Source organism: Ruditapes philippinarum, unplaced genomic scaffold, assembly GCF_026571515.1.
Source record: "Ruditapes philippinarum isolate M1 unplaced genomic scaffold, ASM2657151v2 ctg3636_1_1_1_1, whole genome shotgun sequence".
Classification (NCBI taxonomy): domain Eukaryota; kingdom Metazoa; phylum Mollusca; class Bivalvia; order Venerida; family Veneridae; genus Ruditapes; species Ruditapes philippinarum.
This window is the reverse complement of record NW_026854156.1, coordinates 92,107-114,982: the sequence shown is the minus strand read 5'-3', so window position 1 is coordinate 114,982 and position 22,876 is coordinate 92,107. Positions and strand designations below refer to the sequence as shown.

The 22,876-nt window shown below is 32.6% G+C and overlaps 1 protein-coding gene across 1 annotated transcript in view; it reads left to right on the top strand.

Annotated features, from left to right (window-relative positions):
* The first annotated feature begins 5,901 nt into the window (after positions 1-5,901).
* The window catches only part of LOC132739169 (arf-GAP with Rho-GAP domain, ANK repeat and PH domain-containing protein 2-like), a 38,574-nt gene continuing 21,599 nt past the window's right edge, over positions 5,902-22,876 (top strand). The window contains exons 1-10 of the mRNA XM_060726820.1: positions 5,902-5,969; positions 6,410-6,488; positions 7,605-7,667; positions 13,907-13,954; positions 17,218-17,293; positions 18,478-18,530; positions 19,711-19,764; positions 20,372-20,455; positions 21,223-21,329; positions 22,000-22,084. Coding sequence (XP_060582803.1) covers positions 5,902-5,969; positions 6,410-6,488; positions 7,605-7,667; positions 13,907-13,954; positions 17,218-17,293; positions 18,478-18,530; positions 19,711-19,764; positions 20,372-20,455; positions 21,223-21,329; positions 22,000-22,084 — 717 coding nt within the window. The remainder of the gene's footprint in view (positions 5,970-6,409; positions 6,489-7,604; positions 7,668-13,906; positions 13,955-17,217; positions 17,294-18,477; positions 18,531-19,710; positions 19,765-20,371; positions 20,456-21,222; positions 21,330-21,999; positions 22,085-22,876) is intronic.

Here is a 22,876-nt window from a genome sequence, read left to right as displayed (position 1 = left end):
GCACATCCTTGTAGTGTAAACAATATTGTACTGATTGCAGCTTATTTTCCACATTTTCCAAATTAAAAGCAGGGAAGGTTAATTATATATATTAAGCTGGGTAACAGTTAAGGTGCTAAATTGTTGTCCTCCTGGCCTTTTCAGTGAAAACAAAGGGGATATAGAAATGGGCTTGGTCTGTCTATCTGCCCATCTGTCTCTCTCTCTCCTAGCTAACATTTGAATACTTACATGGCTACAGGAACAGTAGGTAATGGTAGTTTCCCTTTGATGTCATTCATTCTGTAAGTTTTTATGTAGCTATTTTCATTTTTGTGGCAAAAAGGAACACTAGAGAGAAAGGAGTAGTGCAGAGTAACTGTCTCATTAGAACATTTGTATGTCTTATTTCATGTCCAGTCCATAACTTAGGCATAAAAATCAAGGAATTTTAGAATAACTTGGCACAAATGTTCATCACAATAAGACAAGATGTCATACGAAACAACCAGACTCCTATTTCGAAGGTCAAGGTAACGCTTGGAGAACAAATGTCAACATTGTCTGCAAAGTGTACATTTCGTTTCCTATACCTGACTTTTACATCCATCAAAGGATTTTGAAATAAGTTTGCATAGATATTCATCATATTTTAAATACAATGTGTCATTTCGAAACCCAGATCCTGACAACCAAGGTCAAGGTAAAATCTAAACATGGTCTGTACTTTCCTTGGCCAGAGAATAACTCTGAAAGTATTAGAGGTATTCCAAGTTTAAACTTGAAATATGATAGATAACATTGAGAGGGAGTGCCCTACAAAAATTCATAACCCTATCTTAAATAATTTTTTTAATTATCTCCCTTTATGTACTTATTTTCATTGATAAAAGAACTGCACAAATATATTTCTGTTTTACAAGTACGTAGAAGTTATCTCATTATGTTTCTATAGTGAATTTATTGTTGCATGTTCAAAACTTGCATTTATGAAGGTTTTGTATTAAAAAACCTGAGATCCATACCTACTATTGTGTGTTTCATGGAAAACTTCCCTTAGGTAGGGGGCATTACTAATTCTTTTATTTTAAGCTGTCAATAAAGAATTACTTTTCATCATCTTTTTTTTTTTAATTTTCTTGAATCTGAAGAAATATTTTACTCATGAGATAAAATAAACAAGTGCATTGAGGAGTTTTCACTTTTTGTATAGATTGATTCATACTTAATAATGCGAGGCGTTGTGTTCCTGGTACGAATCAGTACATAATTAAATTATCATTATTAAGCATGATTTTACAATATTATAATTTAGTTTCTAATATCAAATAAATTTTCTTCCTGTTTCAGCAGTATTGATCATCATACATTATAACATTAAACTTTTATACATGTTAGAGATATCAATTTACATTGTCCCAATATTGATTTGAATAAAGTTTGCTCTTAATTTTTTTATCATGAGTAACAAACTGGATGAATATCTAAGTGTTTCTTTCCAGATAAAGAGACATTTCGCACACAAAGCAATAAAAGAATGGTAGTTACAAGGATATGTTATTGTACCATCTTATTTCCTACAAAACTTCTACAAATAAAAACTAAAAACACTCGAATGCAATATGCGAGAACGCTTGTATTTAGGGACAGTACACAAGATGACATAATAAATGTGCAAATACATGTATAGCATAAAGCAATAAATATTGTAATTGGTTAATTTAAATTTTATCTCTGTCATATAAAATGTTTTGCAAATCGTGGTCGACTCGTCCAGGAAAAAACCAAAAAACAAATACCCCCAAAAAAAAATAACCCCTTTTAAAGTTTTTTGAATTGATTTCAGTGTTATTTAAGGGAAAAATATTTTTGGAAACCTGTGCCCATTTGCCATCACAGGAAAGTGACTGTCAAAATACCACCGAAATGTTGGGCCTCATCCTTGCAAAACATTTAACATTTATACAAAACGATGTAAAATGTCTACACTATGTTTCCGTTAAAAATTAAACAATACATTTTATTTAGGCAAAGCTTGTACGCTTTTAAAATATTGTACATTTTCACAAAATAATTTTGGCATTGAATTTGAATGTGAGAGTGTCCCTAAGAGTTGCTCGCTAGAAACTGATTTCCGAATATGAAAACCCCGATTAAATACAGCTCGAATCATTCGAGCGAACAAAGAATGTACATAAACCGGTTTTGTATTAAAAACGCTAGTACAAAGGTACTCATCTATACGTTGTAACGATGAGTACCAAATATTATGTGTAAATTTAAGGAGAAAATTACTTGTGACCATTACCCATCGGAGAAATAATAAAATGCAAAAGCCCCCATCAGGAATATGCATTACTTTATACCAAACTTTTATGACGCAATCCCCCATACCCTTTCCCCCCCCCTCTGATAAAACTCCTGGATCCATGCACCAGTTTGATAAACAAGTATTTTCATTTTTTCTAATTTCTCTTAGGAAATTGCCTATAAAATTAAGTATAGGGTCTAGTTAAAATGCACATTTAACTTATTGGTATAAGGTTTCTAAAAAAGCAATTCACATTGGAGTCAGAAATATAAAAAATGTGACTTTAATTTATTGCTTTAACTGCTAGAATTGATTCAGGCAGTGGTGTTTAAGTTGTTGTTTATTTCAAACAATTTTGATTTTTGAAGTTAAGATGATTGTAGATATCAATTATTTCAAGTGATGGTTGTTGTATTTAAAAATAGTTGTGATTGTTGTTGTTTTGCTGATGATTGTGATTCTAGCAGTTATATTATTGTTGTTGTTTTCCAGATGATTGTGATTCTATCATTCTAGCAGTATATTTCAGATGATATTTCTGTTTATTTCAGATAATGATTATTCTAGCATTAATGTTGTTGTTTATTTCAGATGATGGTGATTTTGTTAATTATTTCAAAAGATTGTGATTCTAGCAGTAATGTTGTTTTCCATTCTTTCAGATGATGGTGATTCTATCATTCTTGCAGTAATGAAGTTGTTTAGACATTAGATGATTGTGATTCTATAAGTAATTTTGTTATATGATTGTCTATTTAAAGATGAATCTGTGATTCCTATCATGATCTTAAGCACATAAAGACTGTGTTTAATTTTCAGATGATTCGATTCTAGCGTAATGGTAGTTTAGATATTTAATGATGGTGGTGATATAATGATGAGGACAACTAGCTTCTGGTACAATACAACAAGTACGAGATACTTATCCCACACTGCATTAATCTGTAAGTATGACTAAGTTAAATAGAAACATCAAATACGGTAGGCTATCTGATTGTTACATAGGAAGCAATACCCTTCAAGTATAGTCAGCCATTGCAAGAGTGGTCCTTTTGATAGTTCTTTCTCTTTTTGGTATCATTAGGAACATAATAACACTTCCCTGCTTGTCATATTTATATAATGACACCCAGAAAAAGTTACCAAAACAGAGCATCTGAATATGAATATTCTATCGCTGTCATCTGTCCTGTCGCTCAACACAATATAGAATGTAACCACAGAATAAAAAAGAGCCATCAATGGGCTTCTCTGGAGTGCGTGTAACTGATCCTCACTCAGTATATAACTGTGCATGTATATGTATATGAATTAAAATCTGACAAATTAAAGAGAAAGATAAACAATTGTTTTATATTCTACTTACGCGTGGACCTTGCAATCCAACCTTCTAACATCCGGAATCCTTTCTTATCCGACGAAGTGTCCGGACTCTCCGATTATTATTCGTTCTATTTTCAATAGTAAAAAACCCTTTCGGATCAGGGAACCTGTCCTACATCCGAATACCGAAACTATTTTTTCATTTTGTTCTTTATTTTACTCTAAAAAATTTAACCGTCTCGGATCCAACAGATTTTGCCCCATTTGTCACACCTTAATATTCAAATAACTAACCCAATAACGCAACATCTTTGCAGATTAAACATACACCAAACTGAATTTAGTTGTTATTTCGCTTGATTAATGGTGTTGAAACGGTGCGTATCGATCTGCGAAGGTGTGGAAAAATAACACTTACATGTTACATACCGGAGTGACACAACAACGGGCCATTATACAAGGTCTTGTTTGAACGAAAACTAAACGAAATTGGGCCCTGCTTGATATTCTTCTATAATTGCTTAATTAAATTGTTTTTTTCGTCAGCTTCTATAAATATTTTGATATTAGATGACAACTAGAAATATCCTTTAATCCTTTGTATATGGGATTACAAAAATGATACGTGATTAAGTAAGTAAATGATTAATGGAAACTGTCAGTGAATTTCTGATAGTCGCCCCGTCCGCCCGCTGAATCGGATAAGGAGTAACAACAAACAATGAACAAATTGCTTGGTACGACCATATCTAATTCATGTCCTCGGACATCCTGATTAACACGTAAGTTAGCTTTACCCCTTGAGGACATAATATTTTTGCTTTATTATATTATTTTATTTCTTTATTTTTGTAATTTACATGTTATTAAAAATTGGAACATAAGAGATTGCAAAAAATAAAATATCTAAATTGCGCTATTTTTTCAAAATGCATTCCCGTTTTCTTTCCTTAAAACTATTTGCAAAATACATGAAAAAACATGTAAAAACCTTCTATATCTTGAACAACCCTTGCCTTCTAATTCCGTGAAACTTTCCTAATCCCGAACTTTTCTTCTGGTCCGGACGAGTTCGGATTAGACAGGTTCCACTGTATATTGTCAATAATATGTGCTTATATAAATAAAGTCCTGTTGTGTAAACTTAGCTATCTCCTGTCATAATCATTATTACTGGTCACATGGTTAAGCTTTGTGTATGAATATAACAAAAATATTTTATATTGCTGATTTTGTTGTATGTTAATGTTACTTGTTGTCTACAATTTATGAAATGAAAAATAGAACAAAATTTAATGTTTGATCGAAAAATTTAAAATTTGAGTTTTTGCGTATTCTTTGCAAATTACTGGAACTCTTCTATGGCAGAAGATTATTAACATAAGATATATTCATGTTCAGTTTTTAAATTTGAATGCATTTTTATGGGCAGGTAACTTGATCATTTTTCTCAGTTATGCCCCCTGTTTGACTTTAGGATTATTGATGAAACCTTTCCATAATATCAGTGTTAGGATGACTGAACACCCAACAAGCCATGTCATTTAACATGTTGTACGCCTTTCGGAAAGAGAGTGATTAAGGAAGTAAACATTCAAAACATAATTATGTAAAATGTAAACATTGTGAAAATGAACATGTAGAAGCCATTCTGATGATATTGATGATGTAGGCATAAAAATATTGCTTGATTACTGTAATTTTTTATGATATTATGCTTCAGTCCTGATTCAAATCAGTTACTTATCCATTTCAACGATGTTAAGATTTGTAATATCTTTTTAACAGAAAAAAAACACCATCATAAAATGCCAATTCCATTCTGGGACTGTCAAGTTTAACAGTAAATATTTTTGTTTTTTGTCTTAAATGCATTTTCTTATAATTAGGGTGTTAATTTTACTAGATTTTGCCATGGTAGATAAAAACTGTATAGATTATCATATGTGTAAGTCTGGGGCGCTGGGACATACGTCATATTGAAAATGAAACTATATGTACTACATTTCCCCAAGGATTTTATCCAATTTTCAAAATTGTCACTAGTGCCCTCTCTGCTATTTCAGGGATTTGTGCTTTGATCATTTATGGCAAAGTTATGGCCCTTTGTTATTTTTTTTTCTCACTTTAATGAATACATTGGCAGAAAACTGGGTTTGTGACTATATCCTGTTTCTGTTATTTGCTGATTTATCTGCACGTCCAGACAACGTTAACCAATGTGATATGTCTGTTAGTCTATAGATCTGTGAATTTTTTTCACCTGTATTCTTCATTTATATATAGACATGTACATGTTTGATTTATTGCAGCCAAGAAGAAAGGAGAGAAGTGGCTATCTCTATAAACAAGGAGGGTAAGTCTATATGCGCGCAGTCTGATCAGGATGCGCAGGTTGGTCTGGATCCATGCTGATTGCAAACGCACTATGTTGGTTTTGTCGTGACGCGGCTCATATGTTGTTGTAATATTTACCTCATTCATGCCCTGTTCTCATATGAATATATTATTTCAAGCTTAGCTCAATTCACCTAAAATAGTGTATTGAAGATTAATAACAAGACATGTATATAAATTATTTGTCAGTCATTATCAAAATATCTTTTTAAATTTTAGCCGCTGAAAATTAAAAATTCAATAGCAGTTCTTAAATCTGATTGTTTTTATAGTCATTTAGATTTTATTGTTGGTTTATAATGGCATGTACAGATAAACGTTTAATGCAATATTTTCCCAGATAATGTGTAGTTATTTAGTTTTTGTTGGTTATATAAATAAGTAATTATTATATTTCAGAGTAAAACAGAATCGTGGCTGGAGGAAAAGATGGGTTATATTTGATGGTAAATCCCTGAGATACTACTGCAATGCTAAGGTTGGTTTCTCTATGTTTCTATACATTATATTATATATCAAACTTTCCAGTCAGAGCAGCAATAACAACTTACCTTGACAACCAGTGTCATGTCACTAGTGCAGAATGTACTGATTAGAATATATATTCTTGCATAAAACTGCACATAGGTATTAATGGATAAATTTACGTGAGGACTTACCTTTGTAGCATATTTTTTAATATGCATGACTCAGAGAGCTAAGTCAAAATAGCTTACTGTAAAGATGGGCTCGGTAGTTTCATTATAAAAAGGTATGGCACTAACATCTGAAAAGTTAGCTAAACCTGAGTCTCTTAATATGAAAAACAATTAACTGAAAGCAGAGTTACCAAATCACACATATATATTTTAATGCAAGAATAGTGCTTATGCACTTATTTTCATGCATTAACATCTGCAGAAGCTCTTGGCCCTGCTTGCTTTGGTTTTACATGTGTCCTTACATTTCTGCAGCTGTTAATGCACTAAAAAAGTGCATTAACCCTGTATTGATGACTGCTTAGTTTTAGTATTTTCTTATTGAAACATTTAAATCAACAATAATCTGTACCAATTCAAAACAGATTCAGTTTTACATATTTTTTCACTACCACACAAAAAATTACTAAGGTTCTTGTTATGAATTCAGATAGGTCTAGAATTTATTTAGATGGCATGAGTTCATATTATACATTATACATGTATTGTGTAGGGAAGTGGTTACTACAATGATAACACAATCTGCAAATGGGTAGTTATTATCAGAAATACATTCCATGACTGTTGGTGCTGGGTTTGGTAGTTTACCTTCCAAATCATGGTAGTAAGCCACATTGCATTAACTAGAGCACGGTTCAGCCACCGCATCTTCCCTTGGCAGGTTGTCAAGCAGTTAGCAAGTGCTAGTTGGCTTCACTTTCGCCAGGAACTGATAACTTCTGTACATGCCAGAGCAGAGGTAATGTGCAAATGACTGTAGAAAGGATTTCATGATCAATCACAACGAAGCTGGTTTGCACCGTGCAGGAATCGAACCTGGGTTGCCTAATTTACAGTCCCAAAGGTGTAACTATTGAGCTAACTGGACTTATTTCTATGATTGTATACACTTTCAGGATCAAGTATCGAAGAGAATCGTGCCATTGTCATGTATGACCAATGTTGAAATGGATGTCAAGGTATTCCTACATTCTTAAATACTAATGCTTCATTCATTGTTTAAAAAAATGTCCTTTTTTGTCATAAAAATGTGATTTTTTTTAAAAATTGTTTTAATAGTAAATATAATAGCACAATAAAAACGAAGCTTATGGTGTTGATCATGTGTGTGATTTAAATATGTTGATCCCGAACATTCAAATTAATATCCTTTCTTTTGTGAAATTCAAAACTAATCCCCCATTTTTTTAATAAATAGAACCCTGCCTAGGTTACTTGCTTGTGAAAAGGCATTTCATAATGAATTTGGTGATGAAATAAAAAAGTGTGGCAGGAATTAAAAACTGACTTAATACTCATAACAGTGTTTACTTGCCCAGAGCCATTTTGACTCGGCTCTTACTGGTAGCTGTTTAATATTTTGAAATTCTACTTATATAATAACCAGTTGAAATGCTTTCAAGGAGAAGAATTCTATAAGACAAGTCTTTTGTTCTCATCCTTATCCATTATGTAAAAATATTTTGTGTGTCGATTATTATACCCCCAAAAACGAAGTTTGGGGGGGTATATAGGAGTCACCCGGTGGTCGGTCGGTCGGTCGGTCCAGACGTCCGTTGCATTTTCCTTGCCCGGAGCATAACTTGAAAACTAATGGTTGGAATTCAATATAACTACATACAATGGTCAAGCACATTGAGAGGAAGTGCAGTGCACAAGAACCATAACTCTATCTTGACTAATTACAGAGTTATTGCCCTTTGTTACTTTTCCTTGTCTGGGGCATAACTTGAAAACTACTGGTTGGAATTCAAAACAACTTCATACAATTGTCAAACACAATAAGGGGAAGTGCAGTGCACAAGAACCATAACTCTATCTAAAGTAATTACAGAGTTATTGCCCTTTGTTGCTTTTCCATTGCTTTTTTTTTGTCCGGACTATAACTTGAAGACTAATTGTTGGAATTCAATATAACTACATACAATGGTCAAGCACATTGAGAGGAAGTGCAGTGCGTAAGAACCATAACTCTATCTTGACTAATTACAGAGTTATTGCCCTTTGTTACTTTTCCTTGTCCGGGGCATAAGTTGAAAACAACTGGTTGGAATTCAAAACAACTTCATACAATTGTCAAACACAATAAGGGGAAGTGCAGTGCACAAGAACCATAACTCTATCTAAAGTAATTACAGAGTTATTGCCCTTTGTTACTTTTCCATTGATTTTTTTGTCCGGACCATAACTTGAAGACTAATTGTTGGAATTCAATATAACTGCATACAATGGTCAAGTTCATTGAGAGGAAGTGCAGTGCATAAGAACCATAACTCTATTTTGACATATTACAGAGTTATTGCCCTTTTTACTTTTCCTTGTCCTGGGCATAACTTGAAAACTACTGGTTGGAATTCAAAACAATTTCATACAATTGTCAAACACAATAAAGGGAAGTGCAGTGCACAAGAACCATAACTCTATCTAAAGTAATTACAGAGTTATTGCCCTTTGTTGCTTTTCCATTGCCTTTTTTGTCTGGACCATAACTTGAAGACTAATGGTTGGAATTCAATATAACTTCATACAATGGTCAAGCACATTGAGAGAAAGTGCAGTGCACAAGAACCATAACTCCCTCTTGACTAATTACAGAGTTATTGCCCTTTGTTACTTTTCCTTGTCCAGAGCATAACTTGAAAACTACTGTTTGGAATTCAATACAACTTCATACAGTTGTCAAGGACATTAAAAGGAAGTGCAGTGCACAAGAGCCATAACTCCATTTTGACAAAATACAGAGTTACTGCCCTTTGATACTTTTCCTCATCAGGAGCATAACTTAAAACATACTGGTTGGAATTCAAAGCAAGTTCATACAATGGTCAAGCACAATAAAAGGAAGTGCAGTGCACAAGAACTATAACTCTATCTTCAGTATTGATAGAGTTATTGCCCTTTGTTCCTTTTCTTTGTCTTTCTGGACTTATTACAGAGTAATTCAATTAAACTTCATCAATGGCCAACCACATTGAAAGGAAATGTAACATATAAGAACCACAACTATCTTTAATTGCCCACAACCATAACTCTATATTTCAATTCTTTTACAAGGTATTCTGTTACTAGTAACATCCTCATTTCCGAAGCAGTCTTGTGGGGGTATTAATCACATTTAGTGATAGTTCTAGTTTGTCAAGTCAAGGTCATTTAGAGATTTTAAAAATAAAAATAGAAATGGTAGTTTATTATCATTTCAAGTTTTTTTTATTAATCTTTGATAATCAGAATAATTTCAAACATATTGTGCAAAATCCAGCCTCATTTTTATTGCAAGTTTGACATGTATCCTTAGCACATAATGTCTGCAACAGCAATTTTATTTGTGTGACATATAACCTTTTATAAGATATTTCTTTCAAGGCAAATCATGCACAGTTTTATTGTTTTATGTACAAAAAAATAGCTTAAAGATATGCTAGCAGTGGTTGACAAAGTGTCCCCAGCAGTGAGTACACCAGAATGCACTCTTCCTTATCTACCACTGTATTGTAAAAATTCATGTATTATCTCCCTTGATCATTCCTTTAGATATTGTAAATTATCTCCCTTTAATAAATACATTTGTATTGATAGTTGTACAATATGGAATGATTTCTGATGTGTTATTATATCAAAATGTGTATAAATATTATGCTAGTTCTTTAACTCCAATTTTCTTATGTTCACATTTTGTTATCTTAGTGATTGAGATGTGATTTGTTGTCAAGATATGGAAGAACAAATTGACCTTCCTGGGTTAAATAAGATATAATGGAATGTTTAAGTGTATAGAAAAAAGCAAGCAATAATACATGTACATGTATGTTGAAAAGGCTGTGTTATATCTTGACACAGGAAGCAAGTTTTTTAGTTTTTTTTTGTGTTTTTTGTGTGTTTTTTTTCATTTATTCACAAGTCTGTTACCAAATTATTTGAGTGGAGATCAGTCTGAAATGTTAGACAGATTCTTTTACTTTGTATTGAAAATTGTAACATAATTGTTATGTAAGAATAGACATTCTAAATGACAAAAATTAATTCTTTTAATCAGTATAAAATATATGTTAATTAGTTTTGTTACGTTTGGTCCTGTCACATTGGTTTATAACTGTTAGAAAATTAAATAACTGGTTACCGAGGTTAGTATTAGACCAATAGCCAAAGAAGTTTAGGAAAGATTTTATATGTTATATTTGTTTTTACTATGACAAGATATGACATTTTGTTTTTAATTAAGTTGGGCAGACCTGTGGGTTTTTTTCCAAATTGCATGCTATCTTATTGTGTACCTTTAGGGCCCCAGCTGAAAATAATTACTCTCTAATTAGATAACATTCGTAATCTTGTTGTGTACAACAAAGTAGAAACTAAATGTTGTATCTTGTCATTAAGAAACAAAGTTAATGTTTAAAATCTAAGAGTTCTTTTTGTACAGTCAGTTAAATGTTTAACATGGTTATTAGGTCACAGTTTATATGTGGTTAGCATTTTTTGCTTACCTTGTCACCCCTTATGATAACATTTTAATAAAACATTCTTTTATTAATTATTATATTTCTACTAGGACCGACCATTGTCAAGAATTATGATAAGTTAATCTGATTTTTTTGTAAGTCTTAAATATTGTTGTTGCATCTTCCCTATGTTAGGCACCCTTATTAATTAATGCTTTAGTTAAACTTTATTTTAGTTGTGTTCACTAATACATCCTGTTTATTTTGGAATGGCTCTTGTTTATACTCAGTTATATCTTATATGTAATGAATGTAGCATTCTTTTATTGTACTGTAATGCTGTGTTGTATATTTTGTTATAAAGTTTTTCCAGTGTCATTGTAGTCCTACAAAGCTGTTACTTTATGCTTTACTTTGATCAAGTTTGGGATAGACAAAAAGATAAGCAGCAGTACTAGTGTCTATCTGTGCCACCAGTCACTAGTATAGACTAGGCCTGGGCCTGTATATCCCAATATAGTCAGGTCTAGACCTGTAAATCCCAGTATATACTAGGCCTGGGCCTGTATATCCCAGTATAGACTTGGCCTAGGCCTGTATATCCAAGTATGGACTAGGCCTGGGCCTGTATATCCCAGTATAGACTAGGCCTGGGCTTGTATTTCCCAGTATAGACTAGGCCTGGGCCTGTATATCCCAGTATAAACTAGGCCTGGGCCTATAATGTCCCAGTAAAGATTAGGCCTGGGCCTGTATATCCCAGTATAGAAAGGTCTGGGCCTGTATATCCCAGTATAAACTAGGCCTGGGCCTATATGTCCCAGTAAAGATTAGGCCTGGGCCTGTATATCCCAGTATAGAAAAGGTCTGGGCCTGTATATCCAGTATAGATTAGGCCTGGGCCTGTATATCCCAGTAAAATGACTAGGTCTGGGCCTGTATATCCCAGTATAAACTAGGCCTGGGCCTATATATCCCAGTATAGATTAGGCCTGGGCCTGTATATCCCAGTATAGACTTAGGCCTGGGCCTGTATATCCCAGTATAACTAGGCCTGTGCCTATATATCCAGTAAAGATTAGGCCTGGGCCTGTATATCCCAGTATAGACTAGGCTGGGCCTGTATATCCCAGTATAGATTAGGCCTGGGCCTGTATATCCCAGTAAAGACTAGGTCTGGGCCTGTATATCTTTTTAGTCAGATCAAATACTATACTGATGACCTTTCAGTTTAATATTTTGATATTCAAATTGTTTTGTTTAAATCAAAAGTAGAAACAACCATGGTAAATACAGAAAGACAAGGAAAACAGTTGAAAATTATTAGTCAAAGTAGATTAAAAACAAGATAGAACAAAAAATTATAGATACTAATAAATGTTGAATACATGCATCATAAGAAATAATATCTTGTACATGTGTGTATTGTGTGCAAAGATATTGTTCATTGCACATAGCCTGTATACTACTAACAGTTTTATACATGTAAAATGAAATATGTCAATATGTAGTAACCTATATACATTACATGCACTTTTCAATATTTTGTACCTGGTGGGTGGAGCAGGCACACATATGACTTGTGACAGAAAATGTGGGTATTTGATCAAAAGAATGGTCCTGAGTGCTGGAGTCACATCCCCCTGGTCATCTCATACCTTAAAGCGGGGATTTAAAACATCAGTTTTATATTTACTAGGTTAGCTACCAGCAAAATATTGATAGATGCCTATTACATATACTAGTACAATTGTATATAAAATTTGAGTGGATTAGAAAAGAGCAAAACTATAAAATATTCAACACTGTCGTGTGGCTTCATTTCTAGGGGCTGTCATTGGTCTATATGTATTGTTTTAGTCTTGATAAATTTAGAGTTATAATGATTACACCAATATAGGAGAATACACATATTAACATAAATGACCATTTTATAATACATGACGTATGACTTTTATATATGAGGAGATAAGTTCTACATTTTTAGCTTTCTGAGATATTTTGATATATCAAAGTTTAGAATAAAGCTTCACTGAAGAATTACAGAATTATATATGAATATATAATAAGAAAATACTTATGTATTACTGAATACTTTTTATTTCATATTCTTTTAGATTTATGGTTGAGCTGTTATAGTGTTTTATCTTTTTTTACAACAAATAAAAAGTAGCATAAACATTACTTGTGATGCACTGCAATACAATTTATATTTAGTAACAGACTACTCAAAATAATTCAGTTGTGAAATTATTGAAGTTCACAGAGAAGGTTTTTAAGAGAATGTCAGATTAAAAGGCCAATACAGTCATTCTTCAATTATAATGCTGGGATCAACACTTTATTTGTAATGGAAAAAAAGTTAAAACAAGTTAAAGAATTTTATTCCTGCTTTTATACTATGAATAAAAGTTCATCCCATGTAAATATAGTATCTAGTAATTGTTGCTTTTTTGACGCTAGAATGTTTTACTGAGATTCAAGCCCCAAAACTGGTATCATATACAGTTCGATAAAACTGGTATATGACTGAACATGTTTGAATATTGTGGGTTTAGCTTATATTGAATTGATTTTAGTTTGATTGTGTATTACAAAGCCATCAATCTTTGTATTACGTGTCTGATGCTTGAACCTCTTGACCATGTTGCCATGCATTTGTGACTTTAATATCACATCAGTTTGAAATTTTTAAGTACATAAAATATATCATATCATTTACAGATTGTTAAAGAGTTGTTATCTATAATTTTCATACACAGGGAAAAAAGAAAAGAAAAAATTCCCATAATTCATCTGGTCAGACACCTGTAAGTCAGCCTGTTTTTAGCATAGGGAGCTAGCTTGTCAGCTACCCAGTCAACTGTTTTTGCAGTAGAAAAGCTTAAAATATACAAAGTTTGGAAACCACTTTATATTTTCATCTCTTCAACATGAGACTGTTGTATCTGCTTATTGAATGTAGATAAGGTTTCAACATTTGCACACTAAGGTTCCAGTTTTTCAGTTCTATTTTGATATGCATGGTTTCTTATGTCCATTTCTAACACAATTTGTCACTTTTTCTGAAGTTGATAATTCTTACAGCTATTTTCAGAGTATATAATGGAGATTGAGGACACTGTCCTACTTACCCATTGGTGTTGGAACAACACTTGGATTCACATGCAGCTTCATTTTTCAGACATCCACTTGATTTCATTCATCTTTTTGTGCATCGCTTAAGGTTATTTTCCAAGACTGCTAACTCTGGCATGGATTTTTAGTTCACCTGTCGCAAAGTGACAAGGTGAACTTCTGTGATCGCAATTTGTCCGGCGTCTGTCAGTGGTGCATCTGTCGTCTGTCCATCGTCAGTCCATAAATTTTGACCAGTGACTTTACATAGCAACAAGTAACTTTCCATGGCAACCAGTGACTTTCCATGGCAATCAGTGACTTCTCTTAGCAACCTGTGACTTCCTATAGCAACCAGTGACTTACATAGGATCCATTTACTTTCAGTCGCTACCATAGACCTCTTTAGCAACCAGTGACTTTCCATATCAACCAGTGCCTTTCCAGGGCAACCATTGATTTTCCATGAAAACCAGTGACTTTCCATAGCAACCACTGACTTCCATAGCAACCAGTGATTTTCCATAGCAACAAGTGACTTCTCAGAACAATCGGTGACTCTCAATAGTAACCAGTGACTTACATAGGAACCATTGACTTTCCATGGCAACCATAGACCTCTTAAGTAACCACTGGCTTTCCATGGCAACCAGTGACTTTCCATAGCAACCAGTGACTTCTCAGAACAATCAGTGACTCTTAATAGCAACCAGTGACTTACATAGGAACCATTGACTTTCCATGGCAACCATAGACCTCTTTAGTAACCACTGACTTTCCATGGCAACCACTGACTTTCCATAGCAACAGTTATCAATATTGCAGTCATTGACATTCCATAGCAACCATTGACTTCCATAGCAACCACTTACTCTCCCTAGGAATTAGTGACCACTGACTTTCCATGGCAACCAGTGACTTTCCATAGCAACCAGTGACTTCTCAGAATAATGAGTGACTCTTAATAGCAACCAGTGACTTACATAGGAACCATTGACTTTCCATAGCAACCATAAACTTTCAATAGCAACCAGTGACTTTCCATGGCAACCATTGATTTTCCATAGCAACAGTTATCAATATTGCAGTCATTGACATTCCATAGCAACCATTGACTTCCATAGCAACCACTTACTCTCCCTAGGAATTAGTGACTACTGATATAGCAACCACTTAATTTCAAAGCAACCATTAACTTCCATAGCAATTGGTAACTTTCTATAGCAACCATTGACTTCCATAGCAAACAGTCACTTTAAGTAGCAATTAGTGACAATCATAGCAACCATTGACTTTCCATAGCAATCATTGACTTTCCATAAGAACTATTGACTTTCCATAGCAACTGCTTGCTTTCCATAGCAACCATTGAGTTCTATGGCAACCATTGGCTTCCAAGGAAACCACTGATTTCGTATAGAAACTAGTGCATTCTTTGGTAACTATTGTTTTCCCTAAGCTAAAGTAACCATTAAGGTTTTTACACATGTACTTTTTCAGATACAAATTTGAACTTTATGATATCAGTGTAAGATTTAGATTTTATATGATATCTGCTTTCGCTTATACAATATTACTTGTTCCTTGTCATTTAGAGTATATATATATTCAGGTGAGCAATATTAGGACCATCATGGCCCTCTTGTTACTAATTACTTTGAGAGTTCCTGTTAATTTTTTGCTTGTAAATATTATGTCCACAAGCTTTGAAGGTATTTACTTAGAACTTCACACTTCTTTGGAGTCAAAATGTTAATTGTTTCAATTTGATATACTCATCATTTCAATTTGATAGACTCATCATGGCTTTTGTTTTTCTAGCATAGAAAGAAGTCAAGGTTGTGGTCACAGTGCCAGCTATTTTTTTTTTTATTTAAGATAATTTAAGCTCTAGTCACATGATATATTTATATGAAAAGTCAAATAATAGCCAAAGATTGAACTATAATTGTGTTGTAAATGTTGTTCTCCTTTCTATATTTATTTACCCTAACCCATTCCTTTGCTAATGTTTAACATTACAGCATATTGTAGACATATTGGTATTAGATCAAAGTTTAGAATGCTAGAAATAAAAAAAAGACATTAAGTTAAAACATTGCAAGGTTATAAGGAATTTCTATCCCCTTGCTAGTTTGTACAGTTACTGCTTTTGGTTCATAGTTTAAAATTTGGTGAAATATTTGTAGAAGAAAACAGTTATCTGGCTTAAAAAACACAAGGGCCATATTTGTTATTTATTATAGCCAATTTATAACTGTAAAATATAAGTTGTAGATATATCTTTGCCCTATATAACCAGAGCTAAAGGTGAAAACAATGTAGTTTTTTTTGTGTGTGCAATCCTCCATGTTTTACTGGTAATTGGCCAATATGACCCTTAAATGTAATACAAGAAGTTGACTTCTTCATTTAAGTTGCGATATACACAGTTGAATTCTTCTTTTAAGTTGCAATATGTAACTTGGGTTGACTTTTCTTTAAATCCGTGTTTTTGAAGCATTATTAATTACTATTTTCAGTCTTTTTGAAGCATCATTACTATTTTAATCTTATCTTTCTATGGCCATTTCAAAAAAGAAATTCTTATTTATTTTAATAACATGAAATTTGTTATGAGATTAACATGACAATGTTATGATTATGATAATGTATTATAACATGAAAATGTTGTAGTATTATTTTCAGCAGATGAAAGTGATTACCCACTTGTTATATATCATTCTATACTATAAGAGGAAGTGAATAAAACGTGAAAGTTTGAGTACCTGTTTGTAGTAGATCATGAAATCTTTACACATTACTTTATAAGCCTTATCATTATATAATAATAAATTTCTGAATTTCATTTTTGGTCAAAATGAATGTAAATTTGGCTTCTTAAAATTAGATTTTAAATATATGGTATTTATACATAAATTAAAAAAATACTGTAATTTCTTTTTTCTACTTTCAGCCAAACAACTCAAGGCAGTTCAAGTTTAAGTTACACTGTACTAACAGGGTGTTTTTGTTTGCTACTGATAATCTAGGTAGTGTATCAACTTTTATCATACAAATTATAGGTTCCAAGTAGTTGCCCTGAGCCCCACTCTAGTCATGATTTTGTTTCCTTAAATGCCACCAGTACCGCTAAATGGGGGAGGGGCTTGAGAGTTGTTCAGTTTAGCTTTAAATTGTCATCACAATTGAATCAAAATGAATCAAATAGTCCTATAATTAAATTGTGTCAAGAAAGTTAACAGTTGTCACACAAATAGGATTATATACATAATTAGGATATATGCACATCTTTTAACTTACTTTATTTCAGTATTGTATTTCAGTATTGTACCCCTTTGAAAATTCTTTAAGAACTTACAGTAAACTTGACTCCTTCATCATCATTTATATTTTATATTTTAAGGCCCATAATAAGTTTTATCAGGTCATTCTGAAATGGGCAAGCTCATTCATGTGAGGAAGCCACCAAGATTTATCATATGAGATTGATAGACTCTTCCATCTTTTGATTTTGACAAAACCATTTATCTTTCTTTGGGAAAATTTCAAAATATATACTGACTGAATAGTGAACAGTGCAGATCACAATCTTGGACTGCACTGGTCCCATGTTGCTGTCAGTAGGCTAAGGGTTGATACTAAAACAAAATATCATGTGACCTACTTCAGTTTTGTGATTAACAAACTGAATTGATATAAAGTTATTTACTGAAAGGACCAAACCGCCTCCGTGGACAAGGGCTTAGAGTAGATGACTTCTAATCCAGTTACCGGGAAGATGCTTTGGTAGTTTAGCACGGAGGAAGGTAGTCTAGTACTGGTGTAACTCTCCAGGAACGATGGTTAGGAAACTACCAACCTATATGACTGAAATACTGTTGGGAAAAGGCGTAAAATGAAACAAACAAACAAAACAAACTGAAAGGACCAATTGCTTTTTTTCATGAACAAAATGTTAAGATTTATATGTGTATACTTTGGTCAATAAATGTATGTGAGAGGACTATAAACAGTGTAGCATAGATGCTTATAACAAAAGAAAGAACATTTTATTATCTCTTATGTTCTTATAAAAGGTAAGAAGAAAAGATGGGAGTGAAATCTCTCAATGGATCATATAAACATATATCTTTTATTTTACTCTCACTGATTTTCCCTACAAAATAGTCGTGTAGATTGTCCACCTGAGTAATATGGTCATTATGTTTTTCAGATGATTGTAAGATGTGGTCAAATACCTTGATGGAAGCTATTATCACTTATGATGTAAGTTACAATAACTGTACCTATAATGTAGTATGTTAAAATAATAGCAATAATATTAATATGTTTTTGAAAATGATATTGAAAGCTACTATCCCATGTATTTTGGACATTTTTGAAAGAAAAAAATCTCATCCAAATAAAAAGTTTCACCACAGGCTCACACAATCATATGGGACTAGGTTATAAAAACATGTCTTGCCCGATTAATAAACATCTTAGTAAAGTATTTGCAATGTTGATTCTGCTCTAATTTTGAACAGTTGCAACATTTGAGCCGCGTCACAACAAAACGAACATAGTGGGTTTGCGACCAGCATGGATCCAGACTAGCCTGCGCATCTGCCCATACTGTTCGCTATCAGTTTCTCTACTTGTTATAGAGTTCATAAGCGAACAGGATGGATCCTGATCAGACTGCGTGGATGCGCAGGCTAGTCTGGATCCATGCTGGTCGCAAACCCATTATGTTAGTTTTGTCGTGACGCGGCTCATTTTATTTTGTAAATATTGACTTTAATTTTAAACACACCCTTTAACCTTGCATGTAGATATGTTGGTTGCGGGTTAAACAATTGTTCGCTTGGTAAGTTTTTTTTATCTCGCAACAATATACCATAGAAATTATGTCTATTAAAAGAGAGAAAAAAAGAAGAACATAACTTGATTATCTGAGTTAAAACTGACATTTATATTTAGCTGCATCAATCTGTTGTGCTCGCTACATGTTAACGGGTGTGATAATAGGGATGTTTATATCTTTATCAAGTGAAACATAATAACTGCTAAATCATCAAATGTATGTCACAGTTTTTTCATGGACACTGCAAATTTTACTTCTATGCATATTTGATAACAGTAAACAAATATGATGATGTTTTTTCACCCGTTTTGTATTGGATAGTAGCTTTAAGTAAACTTGTTGAAATATAATTTTTGCACTCAAAAAATTATTTAAATGATATTTTTTTTTTGTATTTTTTAAAATGTAAATTGCAGTAATTGAACTTTTCTATAAACAATTATAGAAATATATATGTTGTGAAATCAGACACTGAAATATTTGTTCAAGAAATAGCTATAGTTTGTACTTCGCTTAAACATTTAGATATCTAAAGATATATAAGAGATATATTTCATGTAGATGTAATTATGTTAAGATATGTTTTAAAATATGTTTCAGAAACCAGAAGGAGGGGAGGAACCAGGTGGAGATATGGCCAACCCTGACATTCATGTAATTACTAGTATTTCTTATTGTTTTTCCAAGACACTTTTCTCAGAATTACAATTTACTCTGAAATGTTTAGAGTTTAAAATAAATTATAGTTTCCTGATGGTAGCACTTTGTCTATCAGCTTGATGTGGTCATACAATAGTTCTTAAGATAGTCATAAAAATAGTAATGAAAGCCAACACTATGTACTGGTAATATATAATGTCTTAATATTTATGTTATGATGATTATAATATCCCATCACATGATGTGATGGGAGTACACTGGAATCACTTTGTCCAGTTGGTTGGTCTGTTGGTCTGGGTTGATCTGTAGTCAGTCTGTCTTCATTGTGTTCTTTCTATAACTCTTATATCCCTTTAATGATTTTCTTCAAATTTGACTCAAATTTTCACAACAACAAGGCAATGTCCAGATCCTATGCTGTGGCTGTGCTGGATCAAGGTCAGTCTTGAAGGTCAAATGTCTGACTTCCAAAGACAAGAGTAGCATAAATCCATTAAAAATATAAATCAAACGACAAAACATTAAAACTTTGTGTTAAACTATGAGTTGTTAATATTTTATTGTAAGTTTGTTGGTAATGGGATGTTTCTTTAAATTTCAGGATTGGATAAAGATAAATAAGAACAGATACAAGTTTTATGTTGTGTTAAAGGGCCATAAACTGTGTTACTACCAGAACGAGGATGTAAGTATTGTATTTATATACACACATAGACTTTGTTACCCTCAAATGTAGGAAAGTTTAGATGGGTATATGATAAATTACATGTACACATAGATTTGTGTTGGTATATTGAACTATAAATTGAAACAGTTCAAAACATTATAATATATCAATATTGAAGAGGACTCGGTATATATTTATAGAATATTTCATGTCCATGAAAAGTAAGTTTTCAGCATGGAATTTATTATGTCTCACTTAAATTTCCATTAAAGCCTTAACAGGTATACCCATATAGGTGATACTTGTATTGTACAAGATAAAATGTACACTAATGTACAAGTACTAATGCAGGAAGTACTATTTTACTATGAACTTGAGCCATGTCACTTTTGAAGTGTTTTATTTGGTTAATAATGCCATGCTGATGCCAAATATATGTTACACTCTAGACCACTTGTGTTTCAATATACAGTCTGCTACATAGACTGTGAAAATTCTTCTACAACTAAAGAAAACATGCTAAAACCAGTCTGTATATGGTCTTTAACTACATAAAAACAGCCAGATCTTGTTTCACCAAAAGGAAATATTTCAAGTTTCCCACGCTGATTTATTAGTCATATGCTGCAAAATGATTTGAAAACTTGCTTGAAAAAATCATTTAGATTAATATATATATGTCAATATGTCAATATTGGGTGAAAATCTGTTATTTTTGTAACAAAAATTTATTAATTTTGATGAATTTGTAAATATATAACAATATTTGTTTTGTTGTATAACAGGATTTTAAAATGGCGTCTCCGTTACATGAGATAGATATGAAGTTATCGTCTGTAAAGGAAGTAGACAGGACTAAACTTCAACTTAATACACACTATAGTACTTTTCTGTGAGTATATCTCTTTTATTGTTTTAACATAGCAAATATTGGGTTCATATTTGTATATAGAGAGTGGTGGACATAAAACAAAAATTGTGTTTAGCCTTCAATATGCAGCTAATGTATTTTTTTGTGTGTTTAGCCTTCAAATATGTGGCTTATGGCTTAATGTGTATGTATCACCGTTCATCGACACATTTGAAGGCATTATCTGTTGACAATTTTAATCTTGATCATTACATGTTGTGTAAGCCTTTTGATTTGGAAATAAAATGCTTTTAAATGAAAATTTCTTTTTTGAATATTTATTTATAGACCTTGAAGTTCAAGGTTAAGTTTTGTTTTCAAAATTCACGAAATTACCCATGGAATTTGTTATTTATTAACAGATTGGGGCAATTGTGTTTCATAAGCCCCATCTTATTTTTGATGAGAAAGTGTCATGTAATTTGCTTTTACATTGGAAACTACTTTATCCTGAAAATTTGATTTTCATATGGTATTTTAAAAGCTGTTATTAACATTGACATTATTGTTTCCTTTTTATGTTGTAACATCATTATACAGCAAAAGGTATCAGTTTTGTAGCAATCATTTTAAACCTGTTCTACCATATCTTTATTTAAGGATTTTGAGAAAGGTCTTATTTACGTGTTAAAGATTGAGGGTATATTTCCAGGTTACATTTTGAGAGTTCGTCCGATGCCTCTAACTGGAAGATGGCCATTGAAGAAGCTATAACTGATGCTCTAGGGGATAATACTGTACGATATTTTATTGTTTTAATCTATTGGAATATTTGCATGTATGTTTTGTTTGGATATGTATGTTTTAAATCAAATAATTGTGCATGTAAATGTTTAAATTCAGAAAGTAATGCATAAATTCCTAGTGGTGTATGTATGATTTGTAAGATTTTGTGTTATTTCTTTCATTTTTAATTTCTTAAGTGTCTGGATGTATGCATTTTGGTTTGTGTCCTTGAATATTTTTTGGGAAAGTTAATAAAAATATTTTTGATATGCTTAATGCTAGTGACTTGACTACAGAAATGTGATACAAGTATTTTGAGAAAAAGAACTTTATCATTTTGCTTTAATATTGTTATGATTATTATCCCCCGCCGAAAAGGCGGCGGGGGATATAGAAATAGTCTCCGTCCGTCCGACCTTCCGTCCTTCCGTCCGTCCGTCCGTCCGACATTTTTGTCCGGAGCATATCTCTAAAAGTATTTGAGTAATCAACTTGAAACTTCATAGGTGGATAGACCTCATTGAGGAGGAGTGCAGTGCACAAGAATGATAACTCTACCCTGCATAATTTTTGAGTTATTGCCCTTTTTTAGCTCGACTATTCGAAGAATATGAGAGCTATTGTAGTCGCCCCGGCGTCGGCGTCGGCGTCAGCGTCCGCGTCGGCGTCTGCGTTGGTTAAAGTTTTTTGTAAATTCAATATATTCAATTATTGCTTGAGATATTCAATTGAAACTTACAATACTTATTTATAGTAACAATGTACATCAGATTGACAAGTTGGATAACTCTACCTACAATATT